The following is a 25,212-nucleotide window of genomic DNA, read 5'->3' as shown; positions in this document are numbered from 1 at the left end:
TAAATAACTAAAAAATAGATAAAAAAGCAATGTTGTTGCTAAAGCTGAACGTACCTGGCATCAATAACTGAGCTTTGAACTGATTGGTCGTTATCCCGGAAGAACGGCCGGTCACGTGCTTCCCCCCCATCCGCAGGAGAGGGCTCATCAAGGAAAATTGGTCCAGGTGCGCCTAGGCGGTCCAGTTCTCCGGAATGGTACGATGGAGCTTCAGGTTTGCTTGATTTGTTTGTTAATATTTTTGCTTTTTAACCCACATTTTATATTCGACTGTGAGCGTGTTAGAGGTTCCTTATTGAGACCATTTCTGGCAGGAGAAGGTTTAGTTCCTGACACCTTTTTCTCTGACGGAAAAAAACATTTTGTTTTGGTGGGCTTTTCAAGAAGTTTTTATTATTTTTTTGCTCCTTTATGAATTCATTTACAAATGTAAACTTTTTATTTTATTTCAAATAGTAATGTAGCTTAATGAACTATACTGTATAGAGTCCTAAACATATTGCAGTAGTATGTTTTCATAAATGTAGTTTTTCCTGCTGGATTTTGTTGTTCTGTTGGATCATGGATTTATTGGATGTTGTTCAGGGAGTTAACAGATTTTAACTTGGTTAAACAGATTCACTCTAGAAATATAATTGACTCAGTATCATCATCAAAATTAATGAATAAATACTGTGAAGTTCGCCAGATAAGAACAAATATCTCACACAAAACATGTTGCTTAACTTCAAAGTTGTTGGACAAAGTACTTTTAAGTAAAAAGGATTTGTAAATCTTTAAAAGGGGTGACTTTTTATTTAATTTTTTTTTTAACACAGCCATGTCTAAAAATAAACTCCTGTGGGATGTGACGTGGAAGTTAAGCTGGGTGTTTTCTGGTTTGAACAGAGTGTAACTGTGGTTTTACTCCCATCCCTTTCCCAGGATTCCTTGCTGGAAGAGCGTGAACTCTCCTGGAATGAAAAGTGGACACAAAGCACACAAAGAAACAAAACTAAGAGGTAACTGACTGTTGAAACACTCTGTTCAAGTTACACCGCTGAAAGATAGACGGAGGCTTTGGAAGTGCAGCTCTGGTACTGAGTTTTAGGTTTAAGAAAAGGTTTTTGCACCCACAGACTTCAGGAAGAGCGTCAACCTGTAAGTGGCCACCGTGCCGCCACTGTCCTCTCCTTATGGCCGCCGTGCCGCCACTGTCCTCTCCTTATGGCCGCTGTGCCAAAACTAACCTGGCTCACGTTCCCTATTAGTGGGTGAGCAATCCAACGCTTGGTGATACAGTGGTATGAGAAAGTTTGGCCCCCCCCTGATAATTTTCAAGATTTTTCTTCATAAATCATTGGTTGTTTGGATCATCAATTTCAGTTAAATATATCATATAGCAGATGAACACAGTGATATTTGAGAAGTGAAATGAAGTTTATTGGATCTAAAGAAACTGTGCAATAATTACTTAAACAGAAAAAGCAGGTGTGTAAATTTGGGCACCCCGGTTGTTTTATTGATTTGACTACCTTTAGCAATAATTATTGGAACACAAAATTTGTTTTATAAGCTCATTGACCCTTGACCTACATACACATGAGAAGAGGACTGTTAAAGAGCAAGTTTTTCTCTTTGCATCTTCTCTGAAGAAAAATATCTGAAAAATCTCAGGCAGAGGCGAAGGATGGTGAGAACAACCAAACTCAACCCACAGAGCAGCTCCAAAGACCTACAACGTGATCTGGCTGCAGATGGTGTCACTGAGCATCGTTCAACCATTCAGCGCGCTTTGCACAAGGAGATGCTGTATGGAAGAGTAATGCAGAAGAAGCCTTTTCTGCACACATGCCACAGAGTCGCTTGAGGTACGCTAAAGCACATTTGGGTGTAAAATGAACAATTCTGAAAACCATTCAGCTTTATTTTGAAAACCAAGCTATGGTTTGGATCTACATGGGGGAGTAGTGTCATTATGGAATGTCAGTTGAATGGTACCTGAAAAGGTAATTTACATTTTGGTGAGATTTTTTCAAGTTGAATGTGGTCGTTTTAAAAACAAAAGCTCTGGAGAAACCATGCCGTATGATGAATTTGGGACTTCTCTACTCTATTTGGGTTTTGTTCTTAAAAAGTGGGCTGCATATAAAGGAAGGAAGGTCAGACTGAACTGAAACTTGTCCTGATGAGTGATAGGTGGACATTTCGAGCCTGACTTGGTTAACATTTTCAGGTATCTGCATAACTTTATCGGTTAAAGCCACTTTGCTGTAAACAGTGGTGGTCTTTTGAGGTCTACATCAACTTGGTAGCCAATTCTGTTTTTACAAGAACTTGTGTGGGAGTTAATTCATCCTCGTTTAATTTATTAAACACTGTTCAGATGACTGGGTTGACTGTTTTATTTATTTTTAGTTATTTTTTTAAAGATGAATTGTGTCATGCGTCTCTAAACACCGGTTAAACACTCCTTAAAAGCATGCAGAAGCTGGCTCCAGTGTTTGGCTTCTCTTCTACCGTTCTTAAAGTTTCCAATTGTCTTTCTTGTGGTAGAATAAACTGCCTCTGAATGTTTTGGGAGTTTTCTCTCAAGGCTTTTAGTTATTCGCACATTGTTATTAGTCAAAGTCACTTTGCATTTAACATGGTGGGCTGGTGAAGTCCACCTAAGTTTGGTAGCCGTGTTATTCCACACAAACAGGTGTTGAATAGTTCATCTTTGCCATTTTATTGAAGGAACTCCGCTCGGCACCAAACTTGGTTGACTTGAGTTCCTGTTGGTAAGGTCTAAAGAACGTCAATTTGAATGGTGCTAAGCAGCTTTTTCTTCTTTCAGTGTTTGGGTGGGAGTTGTTCACAAATAGTAGTCCCACGTAAGTAGCATCTAAGATGAGATGAGATGAGTTTATTGATCCCCGGAGGGAAATTCAGTTGTCTCAGCAGTCAAAACAAGAAATATAGCAGTTAGAAAACACAAAGTAGCATGGAGTAAGAACAAGATTGTAATAATAGAAAGTGGAAGTAAAAGTACACGTCTGACTGCTGTTGGGACGAAGGACCTCCGGTATCGTTCCTTAAGCAATATGGCTGCTCAAAAAGTAAGGTCAGGTCAAAGGTGGGTGGTGAGAGCAGCAGTGGCGCCTAGACCAGGGCGGCAAGTGCAGAAGTGGCGCGCGAGTGCGCACAGCGAGGGCGGGTAGCTGTGGACCATACGACGCCGCTCACAGCTTATATTCTTTTATGATTAACATCGGCTAATACTATAAATAAATAAAACTATATTAAGCATTCAGACACTAAACGGATAATTGAAAAATTATTTCAACGAAAAGGTTTTAAAACATTTTTATTATTAATTTTTATTTCGGCAAATAAGACATAAATGATTTTTTTCCCCGTATTTTCACCACGTTCCTCAGGAAATCAGGTTGCTTAGCTGATGTATAATAAAAGAGCAGACCTATCTTCCCCTTTAAATCATAAAAAACAATCAGAACAGTTATAAAAAGTAAGTCAGAAGTTTGCTTGTTTGTTCAAACTTCCGTTTCATGAAATGACGGGGATCCTAGCATCACATGGTGAAAGGACAAAGCGGCTCCTAACGCACAGATGCACACAACAGTAAAGTGCAACATTTCTAATACTGCAAGGCACAAACTAGAATCTGCTTCCTGTTTCTAATATAAAAAATAGGAATTCAAGACATACAAAATTTCTCCGAAAAATAACATAACAAGTAAAACCTTGTCTAAATCCTCATGACATTTCAAAATAGGTTTTGTGGTACACATGTACAGGAAAATATGTACAAAAACCCTTTTACAAATACACACTGTATACTTGTTTGTTTAAATTATTGAATAAATAGGAAAACAGATTTAGAGATTTCACAATAAGTGCAACAGAACTGTATCTTACACATGATAGGTACATCACAACTTTGTTTTGTTGTTGTTAAAAAAAGATTTGGCTCAGCCTTTATTGCAATCAATGTTTTAAAAAAAAACCTTAAAGTTTGCTTGAACTGTCTGCCCAGTGGGAAAAAGATAGCAAAAGAGTTTAATAGCTTTTTAAAGCATGCACTTTTTAAAAATAACCATGTCATAAATTCTGTATGTGAGATCCTGACCTTGAGTTTCAATGCACAGCAAAGAGAAATACAGGAAATTGTTCATATGCTGCCAAAAATTTCAAAATTACAACAGATCATTAAGTTTACAACCGAACAGAAATTAGGAAACGGAACAAAATACCACGACACGACTACTCTATGTACTTACTAAACTTTTATGAATCTATGTTTACAATGATAAACTGATGATGATCCTCTTTTAAAATCATCCGTTCGGTTATTTTGAACAGTTTCCCCACCTGCTATCCTTCTTATCGTGACTTTTCTGTATTTCTCATCAGTGTCTAAGTTTAGCATATTTTTTTTACATCGTAAGACTCAAATTTAAGTCCCCATTTATCCTTTCTGACTCTCATCCTTCCATCTATCTCCCTGCAGATAAAAGAGCGGAGCGCTAAGACTTTGTGGGCTCTTCGCTGTCCTCCCTGTCCGTGTCGTCCTCTTGCTTGATGACGATGTGAACAGACCTTTCCCCGCTGCCTCCTGGTTCCTCCGAGTCTGTGGAGAACTTGCTGGCGCTTTCACACACCTCATCCTCTGCAGAAGCGCCGATGGGCCTGAGACGCTCCACGGAGGCCATCTTCGATTCACCTGTGGAACTGTCCCTCCTCAGGCTCTCCTTGCTGTTGCTTTCTGGGCTGACTTTCTCTGATGTGCGGGGAAATGGAAATGAGATTTGACGCTTTTTTTGTTGGTTTTTGTGCAGCTTTTCCTTCCAGCATCATTGGAAATGGCTTCTGCTTACCTGACTTGCTGTTGGCTTGTCTGTCGGCGCTGGTCGACGTGTCTGAGGTCTTCTTGACTGTAGTTTTCGCTCTGGATCTGACTCTATTAAAATTCCCTTCCAGGATCCATTGGTGCTGCAAACCCTCATCAGGAGTCATGCGCTTTGTTGGATCCCAACTGAAAAGTAAACACAAAGTTCATGCTAGGAAACATGTTTTAGAAGGAATTCAGGCATTAAGTATTTAACAGAAAACGCACGTGAGGCATCCTTTGATGAACTCCAAAAACAGAGGATCAGTCGTCTTCAGAGCAGCCGACAGCTCCTTGGAGTTGGGCCTTCGCTTCTTCCCTTTGCTGTTAGTGATGTTCCTCGGGTTTCCTTTAGAATCTGCACCCAACATGCATATGTGCAAAAGATACAAGGGAATTCATGCATCTTGCAATAAAAGACAGTATTACAGAGATTGAGGCCTCAACTGGATGACAGAAAAACTTCTCACCAAAGAACAACTTTCGTCTTGAAGCTGACTGAACAAAGTCATTTGGAGGCATTCCAAGAACCTGTGAAGAATAAAATTTACCTTTTTAAGTCTTCAAATACCTTTAACAATCTTTTACACCACTTTTTTTCCTCTTTACCTCCATTATGCAAGCTATCTGCTCCACCTCACTCTCTCCAGGGAAGAGAGGATAACCTGTGTGGAGCTCAGCTAGGATGCAGCCGAGACTCCACATGTCGATGGCCATGCTGTAAGGGTGACCCAGGATGACCTCCGGCGAACGATAGAAGCGACTCTGGATGTAGGTGTACACTGAAATCAGAAAGGTCAAGCCGTTGAGTGGCGCTCTATGGGCTGCAGGCGCCTATACACCAGCTCTCCCTCCAACCCCCCCAGCCAACTTTTTTCCAAAATTCTCTTGGTTTTATTTCCATAGCAACCGTTTTGTCTTTTGTTTACCCGGGGGTTACGAAGAGGTCTGCATAATCCTGAAAAGAATCGGCAAAAGTAAATTATTGGATTTCATATTGTATATTATATCGTTTCGTTCAGCTTGAGCCAGGGATTCACATAATGCATTTCGCAAGATTCTAGTAAAAAAAATATGGGATCGACAGGGGAACGGCCCTTTTGTGAGGTCACCACACTCACGCCATTCCATTTCTACACCTTATTCCAACAGTTTTCACAGAGATGGGTTTGAATACCTATGAGTTTAAATTTGTAGAAATTACTTGGTGTCTTTTTTTCTTTTTCAATTTAAAATGGTTGCCTCTTTCTGAGGCCAACTGGGGTGTCATAATTTTTTGGGGTGGATGGGGGTGTCCAGTGAAAAATGCCCAAAATTAATTTTCATTGGCTGCTAGGTGTGTGCACATTTTGGTGAGTTTTGAGTATGTGGCGCAGGTAAAATTGTCACTCAAAGGCGCAGAAAGGAAGAATTGCAAAAAACAATCTGGTGTTTCAGTCCCGGACTGCTGTGGGACGTCATTAGTATCACAAGACTTCAGATGCATGTCCATAGAGCTGGAGTCAGCTGCTCTTTTTATGGTTGCACAATAGTTTTATTTGACCTTACCTCTTTGCTGTTCATAGCAACTTGACCCAAAGTCGACCACCTTGATGTTCCCTGGCCCTCTCTGAGACAGAAGGATGTTCTCCTGAGGTGACAAAAGAAGCAAAGTTGAAAGATTTCACTGAGGCAGTGCAGCACTCTAAAAGTCCACCAGGTGGAGCTAAATTCAAATCATTGAATTGAATGATGGCGATTCAGAAAAAAAGGTGTCTAGTATTGATGACTTCTCCTCTATTTTGCCAGAAGGGCTCTGGGCAGAGCAGAGAATGTGGTCCGTACCGGCTTCAGGTCGCAGTGGATGATCTTTTCCTTGTGCAGCATCTGCAGGCACCTCAAAAGGGCGTGGGCGAAGCGGCGGATGAGGGCCAGGCTGAAGCCCTGGAAGTTGTTTTTTTTTATCAGCTCATACAAGTTCACCCTGTCAACGGGAACAAAGAATGCCTGTGATTATTTTGGACGCCGATCTAGTACTTGGGAGCTTAATTTACTCCATCTTCCCGGTTACAACGGTCTTAATTTTCCTGCCAGGCTTCTCAACAGCCATGATAAAACATCCACTGACTGGCGGCCTTGGCAGTTGGGATTGTGCTGACATTCACAGGCATGCAAATGCGCAGCGTGTATTATCCTGCTATTTCTTGCTTCCTCTGATGAGCATAAACGTCTTCTGCAGGGCTGGAACTTGATCTTTCACACCATGAAGCAAGATGAAGTAAGAGATAGGGTCGAGGTCTTAGCTCAAGGATTCAATAACCGTAATGTTAGACAAGGTGCCTGTCCAAGACGCCTGCTTAAAGGTCATTGAGGTGGAATGTTCCACAAAACTTTGTCCGGTTGACACGTATAAACCAATTAAGAGGTTCTTCCTAGACAAATGATGGCTGACTGTACCAAAAATCTAGCAAAAGTTAAGTAGTTTTAGTATATTTCGAGGAATAAACTCACTCTTATTAATCAATTGTTTTTGTTCATTTACTGACCCCAGGAGTTCAAAGGAGATGCAGAGATGATTTCTGAAGTAGAAGTACTCCTTCATGTGGATGACGTTGTGAAGATTGTCTTTGTCTTTCTTCTTGATCACCTCCAAGATCTTCAGTTCAACAAGAGCTTGGTGATGAAACCTGCATAGGTTAGAAAAACATTTCCGTTTGTTGATGCCCATTAGCTCCAAAACAGGAAGTGCTAATTGCATTTTTGAAGCAGTGCTAAAGCCCAGCGGCCCCTGCGTTTTAACTACTGCCCCTCGGGCTTCGGTGATCCTCCGTGCAGCAGCGACGGGGAAAAACAACACCGCGAGGCTCAAACTTCTATCGGGCTAAATCTGGTGTCAACAAATTGGCAGACTCTTAAGAGGTAAAGTGATCAGAGTGTCCGCATGCAGGGAAGAAAACCTGCAATCAGATCTCTGACAAAAGCCAACAATTTACCTCTTGTACCTGATAAAAAGCTTGTTTCCGTTTCGTAAAGTACAACATCCCCAAAATACATTTCCATTAAAAGATGGATGACGTAACCGTTTTTTTCAGGGAAATAAATGAACCGATCAAACTAAAACCGGATAAAAAGAAACATATGCGTCACCTTTTCTTATTGCGAATCATCTTGATGGCTACAAGTTCGTTGGTCTTGTGGTCCAAACATTTTAGGACCTGCCCAAAGGAACCCTTCCCGATGACTTCCAGAACCTCAAACCTGTAGGCAATGTGGTCATGCAGCACCTGGAGGACGACAGGAGGAACGCGGTCATCATCTGGACATGCTCCTGACAATTGTTCCTGGGTGTGGTTGTGTCTTTGTGTCGTCCTGGGATGGATCCAGAGTGTACCCCGCTTGCATTCTGCAGTGGCTGGGATAGGCTCCAGCAACTCCGACCCCCCCAAATGTTTGAAAAATGGACTTATGGTTCTGTGAATCAAATTAACTTGTAGACCATTTTTTCTCTATAGTAAAAAAACATTTGTTTTTAAACTAATAAACGGGATAAATAATTTTTTAAAAAGCTTCTAATCTTATATTAGATATTTAAATCAGGAACATACGCAGCATCCTCCACCGTTACCGTTTTCTGCCCTTGGCTTTGCTTTAAATTGGTGGACTTTTAATCCAACAGTTTATCGAAAGGCAGCTTCTAAGCATGAAAACGTTAATGCCGGGTATTTGCACCTTACCACTTTAATGCCTACTTTAGCTTTCTTTTTCGTTTTTAACAGCATCTGTTGTATCATGATTTCATTTCAACATGTTTTAGGACAGTGGTACTGGAAAAGTTATTTAAGTATTCCAAACCTATAAATGTAGGATTTGTGCTGCAGCGTCTGAAATATATTTTTAAAGCAAATTTATCAGATTACCTTAAAAATCTCCAGGTTACCCCGCAAAGCAACTATTAGGAAATGTGTTTCCATTTTGTTAAATGCTCATTTCATTTCTTTTTTTTTTTAAACCAAAAATATGTTTCTTATATTTAAATTTTAATATTTGTTAAAAATCTCAAGACGCGATTAGAATTATTTTAAAATTATGTAAACTATGCAAAAATAAAACTATATATAAATAAACTCAATAGAAGTGGGATTATATTCTTTTCACTTGCTCAAACTCACTTTCAAATGAATCAACCTTTACTTCACTAATATTGAAATCTAAATTGATGTTTACTATCTGTATGCATTTTAGCAAAAAAAGTCTGTGTAAAAAAACACTGTCAAGATGATGGCATCGGCTTAAATGTCTTATCAATATCTTACTTAAAAACGGAAATGTGTTTGATTTGTTTTGTAATTTTCTCATTGTAGAATTTGTTTATTTTTTTAGTGCTATAAATGCAAAAAAAAAAAACAATTGTTATGAATTCTTCTACTTCCTGCCTTTGTGAATGTTGTAAATGGTTTCTGAGGCGTTACCCTGATGTAGCTCCCGTGCTCGTCGTCGTATCCAGAATTGTGCGGCGCTCCCTGGGAACCCTCGATTTTCTGGGAGCCCAGACCCAGAAACCAGACCTCGGCGTAGGCATTGATCTCCTCCTGCTCGAACTCCGTCAGCCGCTCCTGGAAGTTGTTCAGAGCCTCTGCAACAGAAAGTCAGGAGGTGATGGACAGAATGAGTCAGTGCCATATTGATGGGATTCCTGCTGAGTGCAGAAGACTGAATCCTCTAATGCCAGTTTGAAAGCAGATGCAAACAGTTCTGAACTCTCGTTTCTGTGGTTCGGCTGGACAAACCTGAGGGTGACATGGGTAACCTTTGCCCCTCACAGGCTTTCTCCTTCTCCATCTTGTTGCTAAAAGTCTTGGCGTTGCGGGGGACTGGCACCCTGTCGATCGCCGCTCCGAGCCGCATGGCGAACTGCTGAGCGGGCTTCTGCCGCTCTTCCTGCTGAATGCAAACACATCAGCTGAGTGGAATTGCTAAGAGCAAAGAAAGTAATTACAGACGGGCTGTAATCCACTGCAAGGCTGCTCTCCGTGCTGACTGAGAGCCTCACCGAGTAGTTGTTCTGACCCCCTTTGTTGGCGATGTGGGGCAGGATGTTGTCGGACTGCTGATGCTGGTTTTTGGCATTGCTGACCATCACCTGGACCACAGGGGGCTCGAGTTGAGGCAGCGTGCCCCGATTAGAGCCAAACTTCTGCAAACGAGATGTTTCCCTTGAGTTTAAAGTACAACTAATAAAAAATGGATTACACTTTTAACTGTTTAACATTCAAGCAATGTATTTTTTATGGCTGCCAGGTTCAGTTTTACATGCATTATCTTGTATTCCCCATTTTTTTATTTTATTTTGTTGCCTCTATAGCGTCTCGGATAACCTGGACCTCCAGCAGGTAGCAGCTGGAATTACGGATCTGGGGGAGAGTAAAATGGGGACAAAGCCCTGACAGAGCCTGTCTGTGCTGGCATTGTGGGGGAGACGGACGGCTCAGCCTGGTTTTCTTTGCCTGCCACTCGTTCTGCTCTCGGAGCACGATTACACGTGTAGCAGCCCTGCGAGGCTGAAAGCTGGCAGTGACGGGCAAAATAAGATCCGCCAAGTTGTTGGTGGAAAACCGGATCTATGCTTGTGCGAGTCCTTCTGCTTCTGTTGTTAATCATTTACAGGACAAACCCTAGAACAAATAAATACACCTTTCGTGTGAATTATTGATTGAAAAGCTAATTCATGCAGTGAATAATTGGGATTTTTCAATGTACATGTGCAGGGCTGCTGCAGGATCTTCCAACCTAGTCATGACGCATAGAGATGCAGCTAAATATAGTCAGAAGCACCTGCCACAACAGGCAGGATGCAAACAGAGAAACAAGTCGGAAAATAACTGGTCTTAATAAAGAGCTTTTGAATCCATGTAAACTAATGAGTTTGTGTGCATATTATATATCTGCACCCACACACATCCATCTTTTTGGGCCAAAATAGATAAGAGAAACAGTGGAAAGGCACAAATTGAACATTTGCAAACGGCTAAAATATGATAATGACCCTGAAAATAATCCGTCATTTAAGGTTTTTCTAAGACTTCAGGCACATCTCATGACAAATATAGAAGAGGAGATGACGTTGCTTTGGTGAAGCAACGTATTGTATGTTTGGTTCTGCCGGGTTGAGGCTGACCTGTGAGCAGGGCTGAGCTGTTCCAAAGCGGCTGCCCTCTGCCGGGAGTCTGTGCGGGTGAGGAAAGGCCTCCGTTCGTGACGTCTGTGGGAGGAATGGGAGTGATTCACGAAAAAGCTCAACAGTTTTAGAATCTGCGTTTTTTCCCCCTCAACCGTCCATAAAAATAACACCCCTACGACAAATCTCTCACATTTCCTCCTTTAGAAACGTCGAGGAGAGATGATGATGCAGCTCAAGTCAGATTTAGGGATCTATTTAAAACAGAAGGCAGTGGATAAAAGGAGCTATGTTGCTTCTTTCTGCCTGGTTTCTCCAGCCTCTGACTATGTGAGTAGATTTGAAACTAGATGAGTAAAAATAATGCTTTGTGATCCCAAAATAGATCACTTCTGCAAAAACCCAGCAACAGAGGTCATCCTTCCTCCAGAACTTCTTATGTATCCTACGTACTTGTTCCTCATGTGTCAAGAGGCCAAAGATGACCTTCATGGCTTCCGTTCAGGAGGATTTTGAGGCTGAATGACCACATTTGGGATGATTATGGACAAATGGAACCAAGCCAGCTTACACGTGCGTTAATAATCAGCAGGTGAGCGTGCAGCTGGGATGGGTAGCCCCGTATGGGGTTTAGAAAAAAAAAAAGCTTGGGTTGTGCTAAACTCCCTTTACTCGCCCAGCAGAGGCAGCCGTGGGAGAGGCTGATCTGAGTATAAGTGGTTCGCTGCTCTCCCAGCTTCCTATCTTCCTATCTCCAAAGCATTACTCCAACCTGGAGTTCACATCTCCTCAGGGCTCATCTTGCATCTGAACTGGTTTCTTTGTGTTTCTTTTCAAACCCTGGATGCGACACTTCCATCCCATTAAAGTATATATTCCTCATTGAGTCAGTGAAACCACATGTAACCCGACAACAATCATGTAGTCGTGTTACATGTCAGGAGAACTGTTGTGTCAGCAGAAGCCATGTAGGTCAGGGTGACTCTTTTTTTCTTTCTTTTCTGTTTTCTGCTCTGATTAACAAAGGTTTTCAGTAAACGAACCACATAAAAGGCACGAATGTCCGTTGGCTTTCCAGTCATCAAACTGTGACAAGTTTTTATCTTCAAAAATCCAAGTTTGGACCATAAAATTCCCCACAAAGAGACATAATCTAATCGATCCACACTAAAAAAAAAAAAAAAAGCATGCGCATCTTTAATAAAAAATGAATATCTAATGGATCAAAAGTTCAAAAATGTAGTTTGAAAGCGAAGAAGAAAAGATCACATCCTCATGCTCGAAATTCCTGGTTGGATCTCAGATGATCCTTGCTAACGTGCGAGAGTGGCTTTTGCTCCTGTGGGGTCAGTTGGTCAGAAGGTCAAACCACAGCAGTCATGTTAAAAGTTGAGCAAACATCAACAAACTGTAAACGGTGTTGTCTGACCCTATCAATTCCGAGATTAATTTCCAATTTTCAAGCACCATTTCCCCGATTCTGCTGCACTTTCCAGATTTGGGTCCTTCTGCCATCAAGCTGAGTTACTCCACAGGTAATCACCGATTAATCCATGTGATCAACAACTGCATATTAATAAAAAAAGTCATTAAGATCCAAAAACAGCAGGAGTTAAATATATCAGTTTCCATGTAGGGAGTGAAAAATACACCAGAACGCATATAGACTTTCAGAATCTGTCAGCGAAACAAACTCGGAAGTAAGTGGGCAAAACAACGACTGAAATAGAAATGGATCAGATTTTTCAACATTACTCTACTTGTGTTCAGGAGATGGGTGTTGGTCCACCTTTGGAAGGTTTTAGGATGGGAGGAAATGAAAATAATTTCAAAATAAAAGCGTACATGGAATGGGCAACAACGAAGTTAATGAAAATCCTCTTTTAGTTTGTATTTAAAAAAAAATCTAAAATCCATTGCACAGAAAACATCAAAATTGCACCCTAAAGACAAACGGATTTTGGCGAAACGGAGCAGTAAAATTACCTTTAGATCCTGTGTTTGCTCACCTTGGTATTTATTTCTGGCAACATGCTCTGTTGTCGGTTTCTTTTAGCTATCCAGACTTGGCGAATTATTAAATCCAACTCATTTTAATCCAGATCTGCGGGTCCAGCCGCAAAACCAAAACGAAATTTCCTCGAGTCCGACTTCGAGAGGAACACTGAATAACAAGCGATGAGTAAAATCCCGATGACTGATGAGATCCCCCTCCCGAGGCAGCTGCCTGCACCCCCGGTTTTACGCACACGGTTTAGAGGCGCTGTCGTCAGAGGAGATTAGCGCGCCAGGCAAGCTGTTGAGGGTCCGTGCGCCTTGACGCGCCCCGCCAGGACCCAGAAGGAGCCACCACCTGTTCACGTTTCTGCCGCTGACAGCTGGGGATATCCCGATTTAGGTCCGATTATTGTCCGTTTGCTGGGTTATCCGCCCTCATGGCGATGCGCCTTCCAACTCCAACGTGACAAAGCGCGAGAAAAGACGGTGGCTTTGACACTGACGCGCGCCCTGACCACTCTGTGCACTGGAGCGAGGAGCGCGCGCGGGCAGACTGTTGCACCCCCCCCTGCTCTTATGAGAGCGTCTCATGTGTTCTGACCAACGGTGAACACCAACAACACAACACGAATCCTATTGTTAATAAACAATCAGGTCTACTAACATGAACCAACAGACTTCATTCTAGGAAACCAAAGAGTTTTGGGCCAAATAATGACCCGCAGCAAATAGTTTCTGGATGTTACAACACTAATAGTTTTGAGGCCTAAAACTAACTTTTGATTTCCTGGAACCAGAACCAACATTTGGTTCTGCCAATTCAAAAAGAAGCCAGTTTCTTTCCTGTGACTAATCTCGTGGAGGGAAAACAACTCAGTGGTGATTAGAAGTACAGGAGATGAATATAATATGACAGGGTTGTTATGTAATAGCATAACAACTTTGTGACCACCTTGGAAATAAGCCTCAGCTTTAGGGATGAGCCTCTTCAGAGGAAGCTTATTATTGCACCAGCAGCAGCAAGTAGTGTGTGAGAGTGCAACAACTTCCTACATGAAGTTCAGAAAAGAACCGCCGCCCAAAATAAAACACGTTTAGACATTCCAGCACAGCTGAGGAATAGAGAACTTATCCGGAGGGTTTTTATGTCTCTGCAGTTCATTTAAGACCGATTTAGAAAAGTGTAGGAGATGGAGCTCACCGTTGTCGCACAACTTTTTCTGTGTGATGTCATCAGCCTCTTATTGTGGAGGATTTTTTAGCCTCCTAAAGCTTTTTGAAGGTCTCCTAAATCGCTTTAACGAAGCTGAGGTCGGATTTTTAATAGTTGTTTTCCTTTGTTGTTATGGCATTCTCATGCCTTTTGTGCTAATTGTCATTTAAATTGTGTGTGTGTGTGTTAGGTAGTTTGTAGGCTGAGAACCACATTTTGCAACATCAGCAACTCAAACCCAAATCACCAAGACACCACCACCATGCTTCAGACTAAAAATGAGGCATTTTCCTCACATGTTGATATTGGTTTTCACCAAAGTTGGCAGTACAGGTACATCAACTGCTGACTTCTTTTTCTTAAACCAAAAAGCGTTTGTTCAGCAACCATGTAAAGCAGAGGTTGTTTGTCAGTTCTCCTGTTTGTACCAGTTTCAACATTAGTGTTTAGTTACATCACTATGAATAAACTTAGCTTTAAAGACCCACTCCAAACATTTTTGAGCTATTTTGAAGCGTTTCCATTGGCTTTTTAATTATTCTGCAGAGGGACAGTACTTCCATAGAAATTTGTAACCCCCCTTCTCCTCCCTGTAACTGAGAGCTCTCTGTTTACACACTCTCCTGCTAGCCTACAACCGCTCGAACCCACAACCTAACAACGAAGGTGCAACGAAAATAGCAAGTAATTTGAGTCATTCAGATGTACGGGTTTGATCCAGAATCCCGCTCAGACGAGAAAAACAAAGACGTTCGGGGATCTATGTAACCCTTGTGCTGTCCTAGGCACTTTAACGTTGGGACTTGGGTCATCTAGACCCACTAGACAGTGCGCTGAACCTTTTTTCTTCAATGATTTGTGATCTTCACTGGTGTCCATGGATTAAATGAAATCTTTCCGCCTTTATCCACCTTTGTCATGGTAGGGAGAACACCTCAATGGAAGGGGGGGGGGGGTCATCTAAGATAGCACAAGGGTTAAGTAGATGCATCAGAATGGAGTGAGGCGGGAAGCTTGCAGCCTGGCTAGCATATTTTCTATGTTGCGATTTATTATTTATTTATTTAATTATTTTTTTTAAATGGCATTTTTCTGCTCCTGATTTACAATTTAAATAAATAAATATTCTGAAATGCAATTTTAGGCTCATTTTATTTACATATGTCCTCTATCATCTGAAAAATGCCACAAGAACATGTTAAACACACCAAAATATCATCTGAGAGGATCTTTCCCATCATCAAAAAGAAATCTAAGGACTGAATGACCTTTAGGTGAGACGGTTTGACATTCGCTGCAGGAAACTATGAACTTTTCTGAGTGTCTTTCACAGATTTGTACTCTGGAACGACAAACCTCTCTTCTTTGGAAAGGCCACTGAAGCCTTTGCCAGATCGCTCAGCAGCAACAGATGTTTTTTTCTAAGATCACTTCTGATGACTTTTCCTGATATGTCACCTCAGCAGTGGATGATGCAGAACACAAAACGAACAAAAGATTTCCTTTTACAAAAGCAATTGCTTATTCTGGTGATTTAAATAATGATGAGACAAAAGCTTGAAAACATAGATGCATTTAAGCTCAAATGTTTTTTTAAGCTGCTAGAATAAGGTACATTTAAGGGTTCTTCAACTTCTACTTCAAGTAAACCGGGCGGATAAGACACAAACTCTTTATCTTGTGGCATCAGTGCTGCAGGAAGAGAGAAGGAACAGCCCTCCAGCAAATAGAAGCAGCTTAGTCGAGCAGAAACTGGAAACTGTGTTGCTTGGTTGTCCATAGGTAACTGTTAAACTGCACAGTTCACCTGGGGAGTCACCATGTTGAGTGTATTTTGTCACTCAGGTGACACCTATAGCTCACCTTAACAACCAGACACCAGCATAGCACAACACTGTGTGTGGCTAAAAACAACAGCAAAGGAGCTGACCCGATGGTGAACTTGAAAATGTTGAAAGAGTGACATCTGAATAAACGTACCTCAGGCTGGACCCTCCTGCTCCTTCTCCAGCAGCAGCCCCGGAGGAGGCTAAACCCACAGCAGGTTGAGGAGGTCCCGTCTTCCCACATAGCACATCTCCCCCATGCTGTCGCACCCGCAGCCCACTTTTACCTTCAGACGCTTCCTCCAGGCAGTTAAGGAAGAAGAGGATTCCAGGTAGTTTTGACCTTCAAGACGAAACATCCCTCTCTGATTCCCTCTCCATTTTTAGGTCTCCATCATCTTCTTGTTAATCCAAATTTGCTCCTATTGCAGAACTTTTTCTGCAGGTCCTTCACAGTCTTCTGCTGCGCTCTGGACTTCTCTGCATCACATCTTTATTTCAGCTGACGTCCTGAAGCCTCTCTGCTCTTCCCTGACAGTTTCCTCACATTTCTCTGCTCCAGAACGCCGGTGACAGACAGAAGGAGGATGCTGTTGCTATAATCACTGAGGAAAGAGCACTCTGTGGGTTCCGCTGCCAGTGACGCTCAGGTGGGACTCATCTGTGGACCCACCCTGAGCTGGAGGAAAGCAGCAGGGGGCCTGGCACTTGGTTCCCCGTCAAAGATGCTTCTGTGTTGGGGGTTTGGGTAGACAGACACACACGACCAGGGACAGGTGCTGTAGATAAACATCCCATCACACTCCCAGGTGGTGCTCCTCACAGGGCTGAGGAAGTCAGACGAGCAGGAGGCGCAGCACTAATGGGCCTCCCATGTGGCTCCTGCAGACGCCTGCGACTTTTCTCCGGCTTCGCGCTCGCCTCTGTATCCTGGAGACAAAGCCGGTGGGATGTCGTCCCACCTCCCCACCCAGCCCTTCCATCTCTTTTGCTGCTTTGCACAGCCACAGCCCGCTGAGGGATGCTGCGGTCTTGCTGACAAATAGATGCCCCCCCCCTGACTTTCCCCTTTCTGCAAACAGCAGCAGAAAAAAGTTGATTTGAAAGCAGGAATAAAAGCAGAGGAGGGTTTTTTTTTTACTGCAGAGTACAACACTAAAACTACTATTTGTTAAATTTTCTTTAGGATGACCAAACTATTCCTAAATGCCACTTGTCTATTTAACCTGTGGTTATCAGATGGGTTACAGAGCAGCCTTTAATCTGACATGATGTTTTCATACCAACAGACACTCCAGAAATAAATGCGCGGATCTTTTCTCGCATACGTTCCAGCTTCTCACTAAAAATATGAGCAGTAAATCAACATGTTGCGGTGACAGGAGAAATCTCGCTATTCTTGTATCGTGAAGCAGCAGGGTGTACTGTATTTCATTACTGCCACGTCAGCCAGTTTGGACGTGTGGATGTACAGTAGCTGCTGCATCTCTTCCCGTTGGGTCTTGATTTTGAAGTCATCAATAAATCAGCCTCGCTTTAAGTGCTAACAGTCACTCAACCTGCTGATGCCTCCCACAGGTGCAACTGCCCTGAACCATAAGGCCAGATTTGGCTCCACTGCCCAGCAGGTGGTTTGGACGCACTGCAGCCGGACAGATGATCCTTTTCTGAGACACCGTGTTGGCTCTGGCAGGTGTCACATAAGGTAAGATGAAGCGAGTCGGACGGTCATCCAGCACAGACAATGTGGGCAGCCTGACCTGGCTGGCCATCGGCAGATCGCGGCATCTGCAGGTTTAGCAACACAGCAGGTCTCTCTGTGACAACATGTCAGATGTAGGTCAGGTTCGCAGGTTGACACGCACGTACACTTAAACACACACAGCGGGCAGACAGCGATTAAACCGTGACTCCCACGTTAAATGTTAATGGGGCTGGAAATAAATTTAAATGAAGTGCATGTTGACAAAGTGCTTGCTGTAATGATTTCTTAGCAGTCTATAAAAGAGAACCTCGGATGATTGTCCTCTCTGAGGCTTAAAAAGTTCCTTTCCCCAAAGCAAAACGGAAACATTTCTGGCGGATTATGCATTCTTCTTTTTGCAGGACTGACCTCCTTCTGTTTCAGAACAGCTGGGTAATGTTTGGGAAAATCTCTGCACATGTGCTGGTGGGTGTCTCAGGCAAAAATAAAAAAAGGAAGCCATCCTCTGGCCATGACTAAATCTTATTTGTGGAGATTTTCTCCCCAACGGAGTGGGGAGAGCAAGAAAACAAATCAACTCCTCAAACAAGAATACTGCTGCAGCCAGTAGGATTATAAGCATCATGTTTTTTTTTTTACAAAAACGTTTCAATGAGTCTGCAAAACACCGTCCAGAGGCGGATTAGATGTTTACAGATCATCTCTGACTGAATAAACAGAATTAAATGTTTGCTCTTTCTCAAGGTTTTTTGCTGTTTTTCTGCTGCAGACAGAGATGGTGACAAAGTTCATCTCAATCAATCTCAGTGTCCTGGTTTCACTGAAGAGTGGACCGCAGAAATAAAAGTGTCAGAAAAAAAATGAATGAAGGCATGAATTATGACATTAATCTAAAGCGCACAACGTAAAGTTTCATTTTAATGCGGAAAATTGCCAACTCCAATCATTTTTTGATCTGTCATAAAAGCGTTCCCAGTAGCCTTTTAAATATAATTATGCTGTTTATTTATCAAAATCAGAAAAAACCTGTCGTTTTCTAGGACATAGTTTCTGCAGAGCGGCAGGAGTTTATTAGAAATTCACCTCTGGAAGTAAGCCTCCGCTGATATCCATCATCCCTGTGATTACATTCTTTCTCGCTAGCTAAGGACAAGCAACAGTAGAGCTATCCAGCTGGACAGTTCTGAGCCAGATGCCATCTCAATTGATGTATGTATTTGTCTGTGAGTGGATGCATCAGAATGGAGCAGAGCAGGGAGACTTGGGCCCGCCCATCTCTGTTGCTTTCTTCAATCTGCTCCTTATTCTTAATAAAGAAACACTCGAAAATACAGTTTCAATCCTAAATTCTTGTATATATTTCCTCAATCATGAGAAAAATGCTACAAGAACATGTTAAAAACACCAAAAACAAATTTTCAAAAAAGATCTTCAAAGCTTTCATACAATGAGGAACTTTTTTTTTGTAAACTCACAGCCTCTTTTATTGTGAAACTTAATGCATTTTACTTAAAATATGTTTTCAGCTTTAAACAAATGAATTTGTCAGAAAACCCCAAAAAAATGAATGCAGAAAATACGTTTTCGCTTATTTTTTAGATAATCTTATTTATGTATTTGTCCCACACATGTACTATATTTATAACGTTAAAAATACTTTTTTTTTTCTTAAGCTTTAATTCTTTGATATAAAGTCATTATTCCACATCAAGTTACATTTATTCTATTTCACAAAAAACCTCTTAATCCTAATTTTTACAATATGTTGTATATGTCTGGCATTTAGTGCAGTTGTAGTTAAACCAAACCAAACTATGATACTTCCACCAAATTAATAGTTTAAATGGTTCAGATACAGTTTATTGAGCAAAGTTTATCTCTAATAAAAAAGGTGTTTTTTCTTTCTTTCTGTGCGTTTGGAAATATTTACAGTTTAAATTTAAAAACTATTACTCAGGAATTTAGCTGCTTAAAAGTCATCCTGGACATAATGGACATCATTTACTTTGCTGTCCACATTGAACAACTGCAAAAAAAGAGAAATAAATGTGTATTATCATGTTAATATTACTGCTAATGTGTGCATAAATTTAAGAATGGATTTAAAATGTGTGGCTGATGGAATTAGATCAGAATTAACAACAAAAATACTTTTTTAAAGGTTCTTTTTTTCATTCTAAAGAGGATTTCTAAATGATATAAAAGCTTCAAAGTACCACAGCACACATGGGGTGAGATGCTCTTAATCTGAATGATAAATACAGCAACAAGTGGAACATTTTAAGGATATTATACATTGTGAAGAACAAAGATCAAGATCCCTCTCACCAGACAGTGAGCTTTATTTTTATGCTCCACAGCGTTTTCAGTCTTACCTCATCCATCCTCCTTTCATCTAAGATCTTCTGCTTTCCTGTGTTGGAGTGAGGCTGGACCCACGGCCCCATGTCTCCTCCTTCCCTCCACACAGTAGCTCTGATCAGATGAAGTTGGAGACCAGCCTGTGAGACAGCTGGGGCAGGTGTGGAAAGTAAATTCCCCCACTGCTGTGCATATCAGCACAGTGTTAACCCCAATGCCCCGCTTTCTGCCCTGCCAGGTTTAAGAACCTGAGGATGCAGGTGACGTGCATGCATCACCGGGCCTGTGCATGTAATGATGGCTTAACATGTCTAGCACCTTCGGTGCAACACACTTTATCTTCAAATGGCGTTTATATTGCATGCCGTCTCCTAAAAATATCCCAGCAACAGGGTGTAAGTCGCCACATTTCATTTTCCATTTTTACCTCTCCCAGAATTCCCTCCCTTGCTCAGCTTTCCTCTCTAATTGCCAGAACTGAATGTCATGGTTGCATCAGTTCAGGGATTTTCCCTCATGCTTCTCAAGCATCTGTGCTGCCACGCTGATGGACAAAGACGAGTCCATCTCCTCTTAGAGAGAAAAGGTGACACTCTCATGTCGCCTTTTCAAAGCAAGCTTTTGTCGTCTTGGCTACAGAAAACCCCATTTAATCAAATAACACGTGAGGCAGGTGTGGATTATGAGATTTGCACGTCTGAACGCCAAAAATAAGAGACCAGACTGTTCCAGCTTGGAGAGTGCAGCTAAAAAAATGAGATCTGTCCAGCTTTATCCTACCAGGTACAAGACATCTATTAGATAATTAACAGACATCCACTGTAGATATCTGCTGGATGTTTCAGACAAATCTCTTTCAATACTCTGTTAAAGGTCTACCAATATTGTTTTGAACGATATCCGCTTACAGAGGCCTCCTACACATCTACGCATAGCCGTCTAATCTTTGGATATTTTTAGATCCTATGAGGGTACTTTATTTAAAAATAATACCAGACGTGAGAGAAATACTGCAGTTTTACACCTATCCATCTTCAGAAGCTGCTAAATCCATTTCGGGGTGGACTGTTTATGAAAACTGGAGCGAGTGAGTCTGACGTCCCCCATAGAAAATGTTTTACTTCGAAAGAAAGTCGATTCAGTCCGTCCGTCCCCCCCCCCCTGATATGGCCATGGAGCAAGAAATCATCAGTAAACGATGATCGGTCCAAGTCGGTCTGAGTCATCGTTTCTATGGTAACCACGCTGGCCAATCAGGAGTGAGCTTGTTGACAGGCCACACCTCTACCACCTGAAAGCGAGCTACACGAAATCTATCAATCGAATCTTTGAACATTCGATGTGAGACCAGTTCACCTGTGAAGCATGTTTTTGGATCACCGTTACAATGTAAAGCAATGTTTAGTATGATTGTTTTAGATCGATAGATAAAAACCAAATGACTCATAAAATATAAAATTATGTAATTTTTAACGCACATCTGCAAATGCCCCTTTTAGTGTCAGTCTAATAATTGGTTTAATGCTACAAAGCATTCAACCTATTGCATTCAACCTATTGCATCAGTTCAGGAACCTATTCTTTTCCTGCTTCTCTCTTTATTATAGTATTTTCCACCATCTCTTGATGCTTAACTCCTACAATTTATCAGCTATTTGAACAATTTAACTATTCAAATGTTCAGCTCCTTCAGCTTTTTCCAGCGTTGACTTTTGGTCCTTCAAATCCTTGAACTTTTCAAGATATTCCAGAATACATGGGGGAATCCTTGAAAACCTTTGTTTTTTTTATGTGGTGCAGATGTTCGCTGGTTTGATACCCGGCACTGGCATTTTTCACAAAAACATCTTTTTTGTTATTGTGCTGTTTTCACTTTATTTATGGTCAACTTTGATAATTTCTGGGGGTTTTGCCAATTATTACCCTTTAAGTTTCATTTTCATTCTGGAAAAGCAGCTCCTTCTCAGTATCTTCTTCACACTAGTCCAAACACCTGGAGGTTTGGTTTTCTGTCCCTCATAAATCCAAACGCTCACTACTTATTCGACTATTGACATGATGGTGTTTTTCAGCATCATGTACCTCATGGTTCCTCACCACACCGCACATCCACAGGTCCAGAAGCTTCCAAATTTTTTCAATTCAGAACAGAACCTTTGAGGAACTCTGTGTTTTTCATGTCAACTTGGACACTTCTTATGCTTTTTGCATCCCCGTCCTTCACCCTCTTCACAGCTGCGAGCCGTTTCAGTGGACCTCTATGACCCGGAGGGGGATTGAGCAGGTACAGATAGAGAGCTGCTGACCTGTGCGCGTCCTGCAATGGGCGTGGATTCCCTCCTCATTTAGTACTCTCTCTCCAATGAAAATGACGTTTTGGGTGTTTTTAACATGTATTTCACTAAGGACATTTAATAAGAAAATTTAGTTTAAAATTGCATTTCAGAATATTTCTTTTTCATATCAAAAAGATCGCATTTGTGAGGTAAAAAATACGCTGGACGGGCCACAAGCTCCCTGCTCTGCCACGTTTTGATGCACCTGCAGACAAATAGATCCACGAACCGCTTTGTTTATCTCGTCTGACTGGAATCTCGATCAAACCTGTACGGTTGGATTGCTGTGAAGCCATTTTTTTTGCACTACTAATGTTAGGTTTGGGGGACTGTAAGCTAGCGGGAGAGCACATAAACGGAGAGCCCTCAGTTATGGATGACGGGTAGGGGGGCGGGGTTGCTCCACCAAAAGATGATCTTTAAGGACAAAAGTGTGACTAAAGCAGAGACCTATCAGAACCAATACTCCAGTAAAAAACAAAGAAGAAAACTTTTTACTGGAAAAAAAGACTTAGTTTTGCAGTAATAACATAAATAAGTTTTTGAAAATGTCCCATTTGTCTGTTTAAATGATTTGATCATCAGAATTAAATGAAACTGGCTTTGAAAACTTAAATGACTAAAAATGTGCAACTGAATCATTAATCCTGTTTGAATCCTTTTCTTCACTCTAAAACAAACATTTTATTTTATTCCAGATTCTGTTCAGGTTGCTTAACTTTATCAAAAGGTTGTGCAACAAAATATTAACTTATGGGAACCATCATTTTTGTCCAGCCCTATTCACTAGTTTTTTTTTAAATAATTCTGTTAATAAACAACTCAAAAGTAATGGCTGATTTTGATTATTTAAGTAAGGGTTAATGGCCGACGAAGTGTGCGGTTACTACTTTTTAACGCACGCCGTGGAAAGGACGGTTGCTTCCGCGAAGTGCGTTAAAAAGTAGTAACCGCACACTTCGAAGGCCATTAACCCGCTTATACCATGGTCACTTACAAAAGCAATACATAATAACCAGGTTTTAGTCCTTAATTCTTGTTTTTTTTTTCGATTTGGATCACTTTTCTCATAAACAGCGTACTATATGTTACGTGCGCCGCATCACGTAACATATAGTCCGCGTCGCGCAGCACCACCGCTGCAGTCAAGATTCGGCGATATATATATGCTGATCGTCCCGATGGGTTGAATAAAGCATCAATTCAGAGGGAAAGTTAATCGCTTACCGCTTGTTTTTGCCCAGATGATGAAGCAAAAGGTTGTTTTACAGAAGCCGGCGCAGTGATACAAATCATTTAAGCTAGCCGACCGGAACTTCTTTTTTCATCGTGCGGTTATCAGGTTTTAACATACCCAGCAGCCAATCAGAATCGAGTATTCAACCGGACCATGGTATAATTTTCAATAAACTTTTATTTGTTACTTTTGAACGTTTCAAGTCATTTCAGTGAGCATTGTGGACTTTCTTTCTTTAACTGAGGGGGTACCAACAATTTTGTCCACCACTGTAACTTAGCTGAACTACTTTGCAATGAACCCTTTTTTTGTGTGACAAAATGAATTCAAACTCAGCAGAACATTAGCATTTCTTATGGGATTTGAAAATATAGATGAGCCTCGCTCATCAATATTTCATCTTAATTACAAAGATCATAAAAGTGAAACCCCACAGTAAATATTTGAATCGAATCTTGCTCCTTGGGAAGGAAAAGCTGTTGCATTAACATTTTTAAACCTTAATGTTTTTCTCATAAACTGAACTCGTTTGACACGACTTTAGTCTCTACTTGTTAAAAAAAAACAGGTTGTTTTAACACTTATGAGGGAATTAATGAGTCAACCTCCTCTTATATAATGGAGCTTTAGCTAAGACCAGATTGCGCAACAATACTCCTGAGCCTATGGAGACGGAATGAGAGGCTCGACGGGGGAGGACGCTGGCGGTCCCCGAGCTGCATGATTCACTGTTAAAGAAAAAGCGACACTTGGCGGAACCAATCCATGCACTCATTAACCAAACTCCCTGGGGGGGCTGTTTCTACCCAGCATTCCTTGTAGTCCAGGGGACGTTTCTCAGACCGAGTGTCTGCCGTCACCTGTCTTCAGCTCCCTCCCTTCCCCTGCGGTCTGACCAGCACCGGCCTCGGCTGCGCGAACCGGACCCTGTCCAAGGCTTTCATGATCCTGTGAGGACCGTGTGAATAAATCATCCGTGGTGCTGAAGGTGCTGCCATGCCTGGGACTATTTCGGAGCCACATTGAGGCTCGGACGTTGACAGGCGCTGGCCATGTGACCGCTGCTGCTGCAAGCCTGCCGGCGGCACACATCACACAGCTGTGCTGAGTCAACAATAAAAGCGTGACAGCACATACATGTCCTCATACAGAGACAAATATGTATGTTGGTTCTAACATATCTCTTGCAAACCCACTGATGAGCAGAGTTTGGCCAGAGCCCTGAGCTCTCTGACAACTGATATGCAGCAGAAGGGAGCTCTTCCTCTGAATGACCCGCTTTAATTCAGTGGGTCAGGTGTCAAGTGGGGACAAAGCTGTGATGAGAAACCCAATCAGGCCCGGGCTCATCAGAATTAAAGGGTGACACACTCCACAGTGGGCGGCCCAAATGCATGGCTCTGCCCTGACAACCAATAATCCTCCACAGGTCTGCATCTAACGCCAGAAGAATCTTCCTCTGCTGTTGTTCAGGTCACAATTTAGAAGTTTTTGAAAATATGCTTTCTCTTG

At 41.7% G+C, this 25,212-nt stretch overlaps 1 protein-coding gene and 1 long non-coding RNA gene across 7 annotated transcripts; one reads left to right on the top strand and one right to left on the bottom strand.

Annotated features, from left to right (window-relative positions):
* The first annotated feature begins 112 nt into the window (after positions 1 to 112).
* Positions 113 to 4,987, top strand: LOC105354276. Of its 2 annotated transcripts, XR_908936.2 has the most exons (4): positions 113 to 214; positions 925 to 1,001; positions 1,657 to 1,850; positions 4,493 to 4,592. It is a non-coding gene; the product is annotated as an uncharacterized LOC105354276 (long non-coding RNA). The 2 variants fall into 2 exon arrangements; XR_908935.3 differs by lacking the exon at positions 1,657 to 1,850 and having other exon boundaries at positions 4,493 to 4,987.
* Positions 3,312 to 23,724, bottom strand: LOC101159741 (dual specificity tyrosine-phosphorylation-regulated kinase 4). 5 transcript variants are annotated; one of them, XM_020704265.1, is made up of 14 exons: positions 23,691 to 23,724; positions 11,025 to 11,108; positions 9,900 to 10,043; positions 9,637 to 9,790; positions 9,319 to 9,482; positions 7,997 to 8,133; positions 7,396 to 7,536; positions 6,695 to 6,833; positions 6,419 to 6,500; positions 5,480 to 5,652; positions 5,341 to 5,401; positions 5,099 to 5,228; positions 4,860 to 5,017; positions 3,312 to 4,762 (listed from the first exon to the last, which is right to left on the bottom strand). In XM_020704265.1, exons 3-14 carry the CDS (start codon positions 9,984 to 9,986, stop codon positions 4,509 to 4,511), a joined length of 1,680 nt encoding a protein of 559 aa, XP_020559924.1. In that variant the 5' UTR covers positions 9,987 to 10,043; positions 11,025 to 11,108; positions 23,691 to 23,724; the 3' UTR covers positions 3,312 to 4,508. The 5 variants fall into 5 exon arrangements, with proteins under 5 accessions (XP_020559924.1, XP_011474789.1, XP_020559922.1 ...); XM_011476487.3 differs by lacking the exon at positions 23,691 to 23,724 and adding an exon at positions 20,142 to 20,425; XM_020704263.2 differs by lacking the exon at positions 23,691 to 23,724 and adding an exon at positions 20,142 to 20,425 and having other exon boundaries at positions 9,637 to 9,787.
* Between the last annotated feature and the right edge of the window lie 1,488 nt (positions 23,725 to 25,212).

This window comes from Oryzias latipes, chromosome 6 (assembly GCF_002234675.1).
Source record: "Oryzias latipes chromosome 6, ASM223467v1".
In the NCBI taxonomy this organism is placed as follows: domain Eukaryota; kingdom Metazoa; phylum Chordata; class Actinopteri; order Beloniformes; family Adrianichthyidae; genus Oryzias; species Oryzias latipes.
Note: the sequence above shows the minus strand (reverse complement) of the source record. Positions and strands in the feature narration are given on the sequence as shown.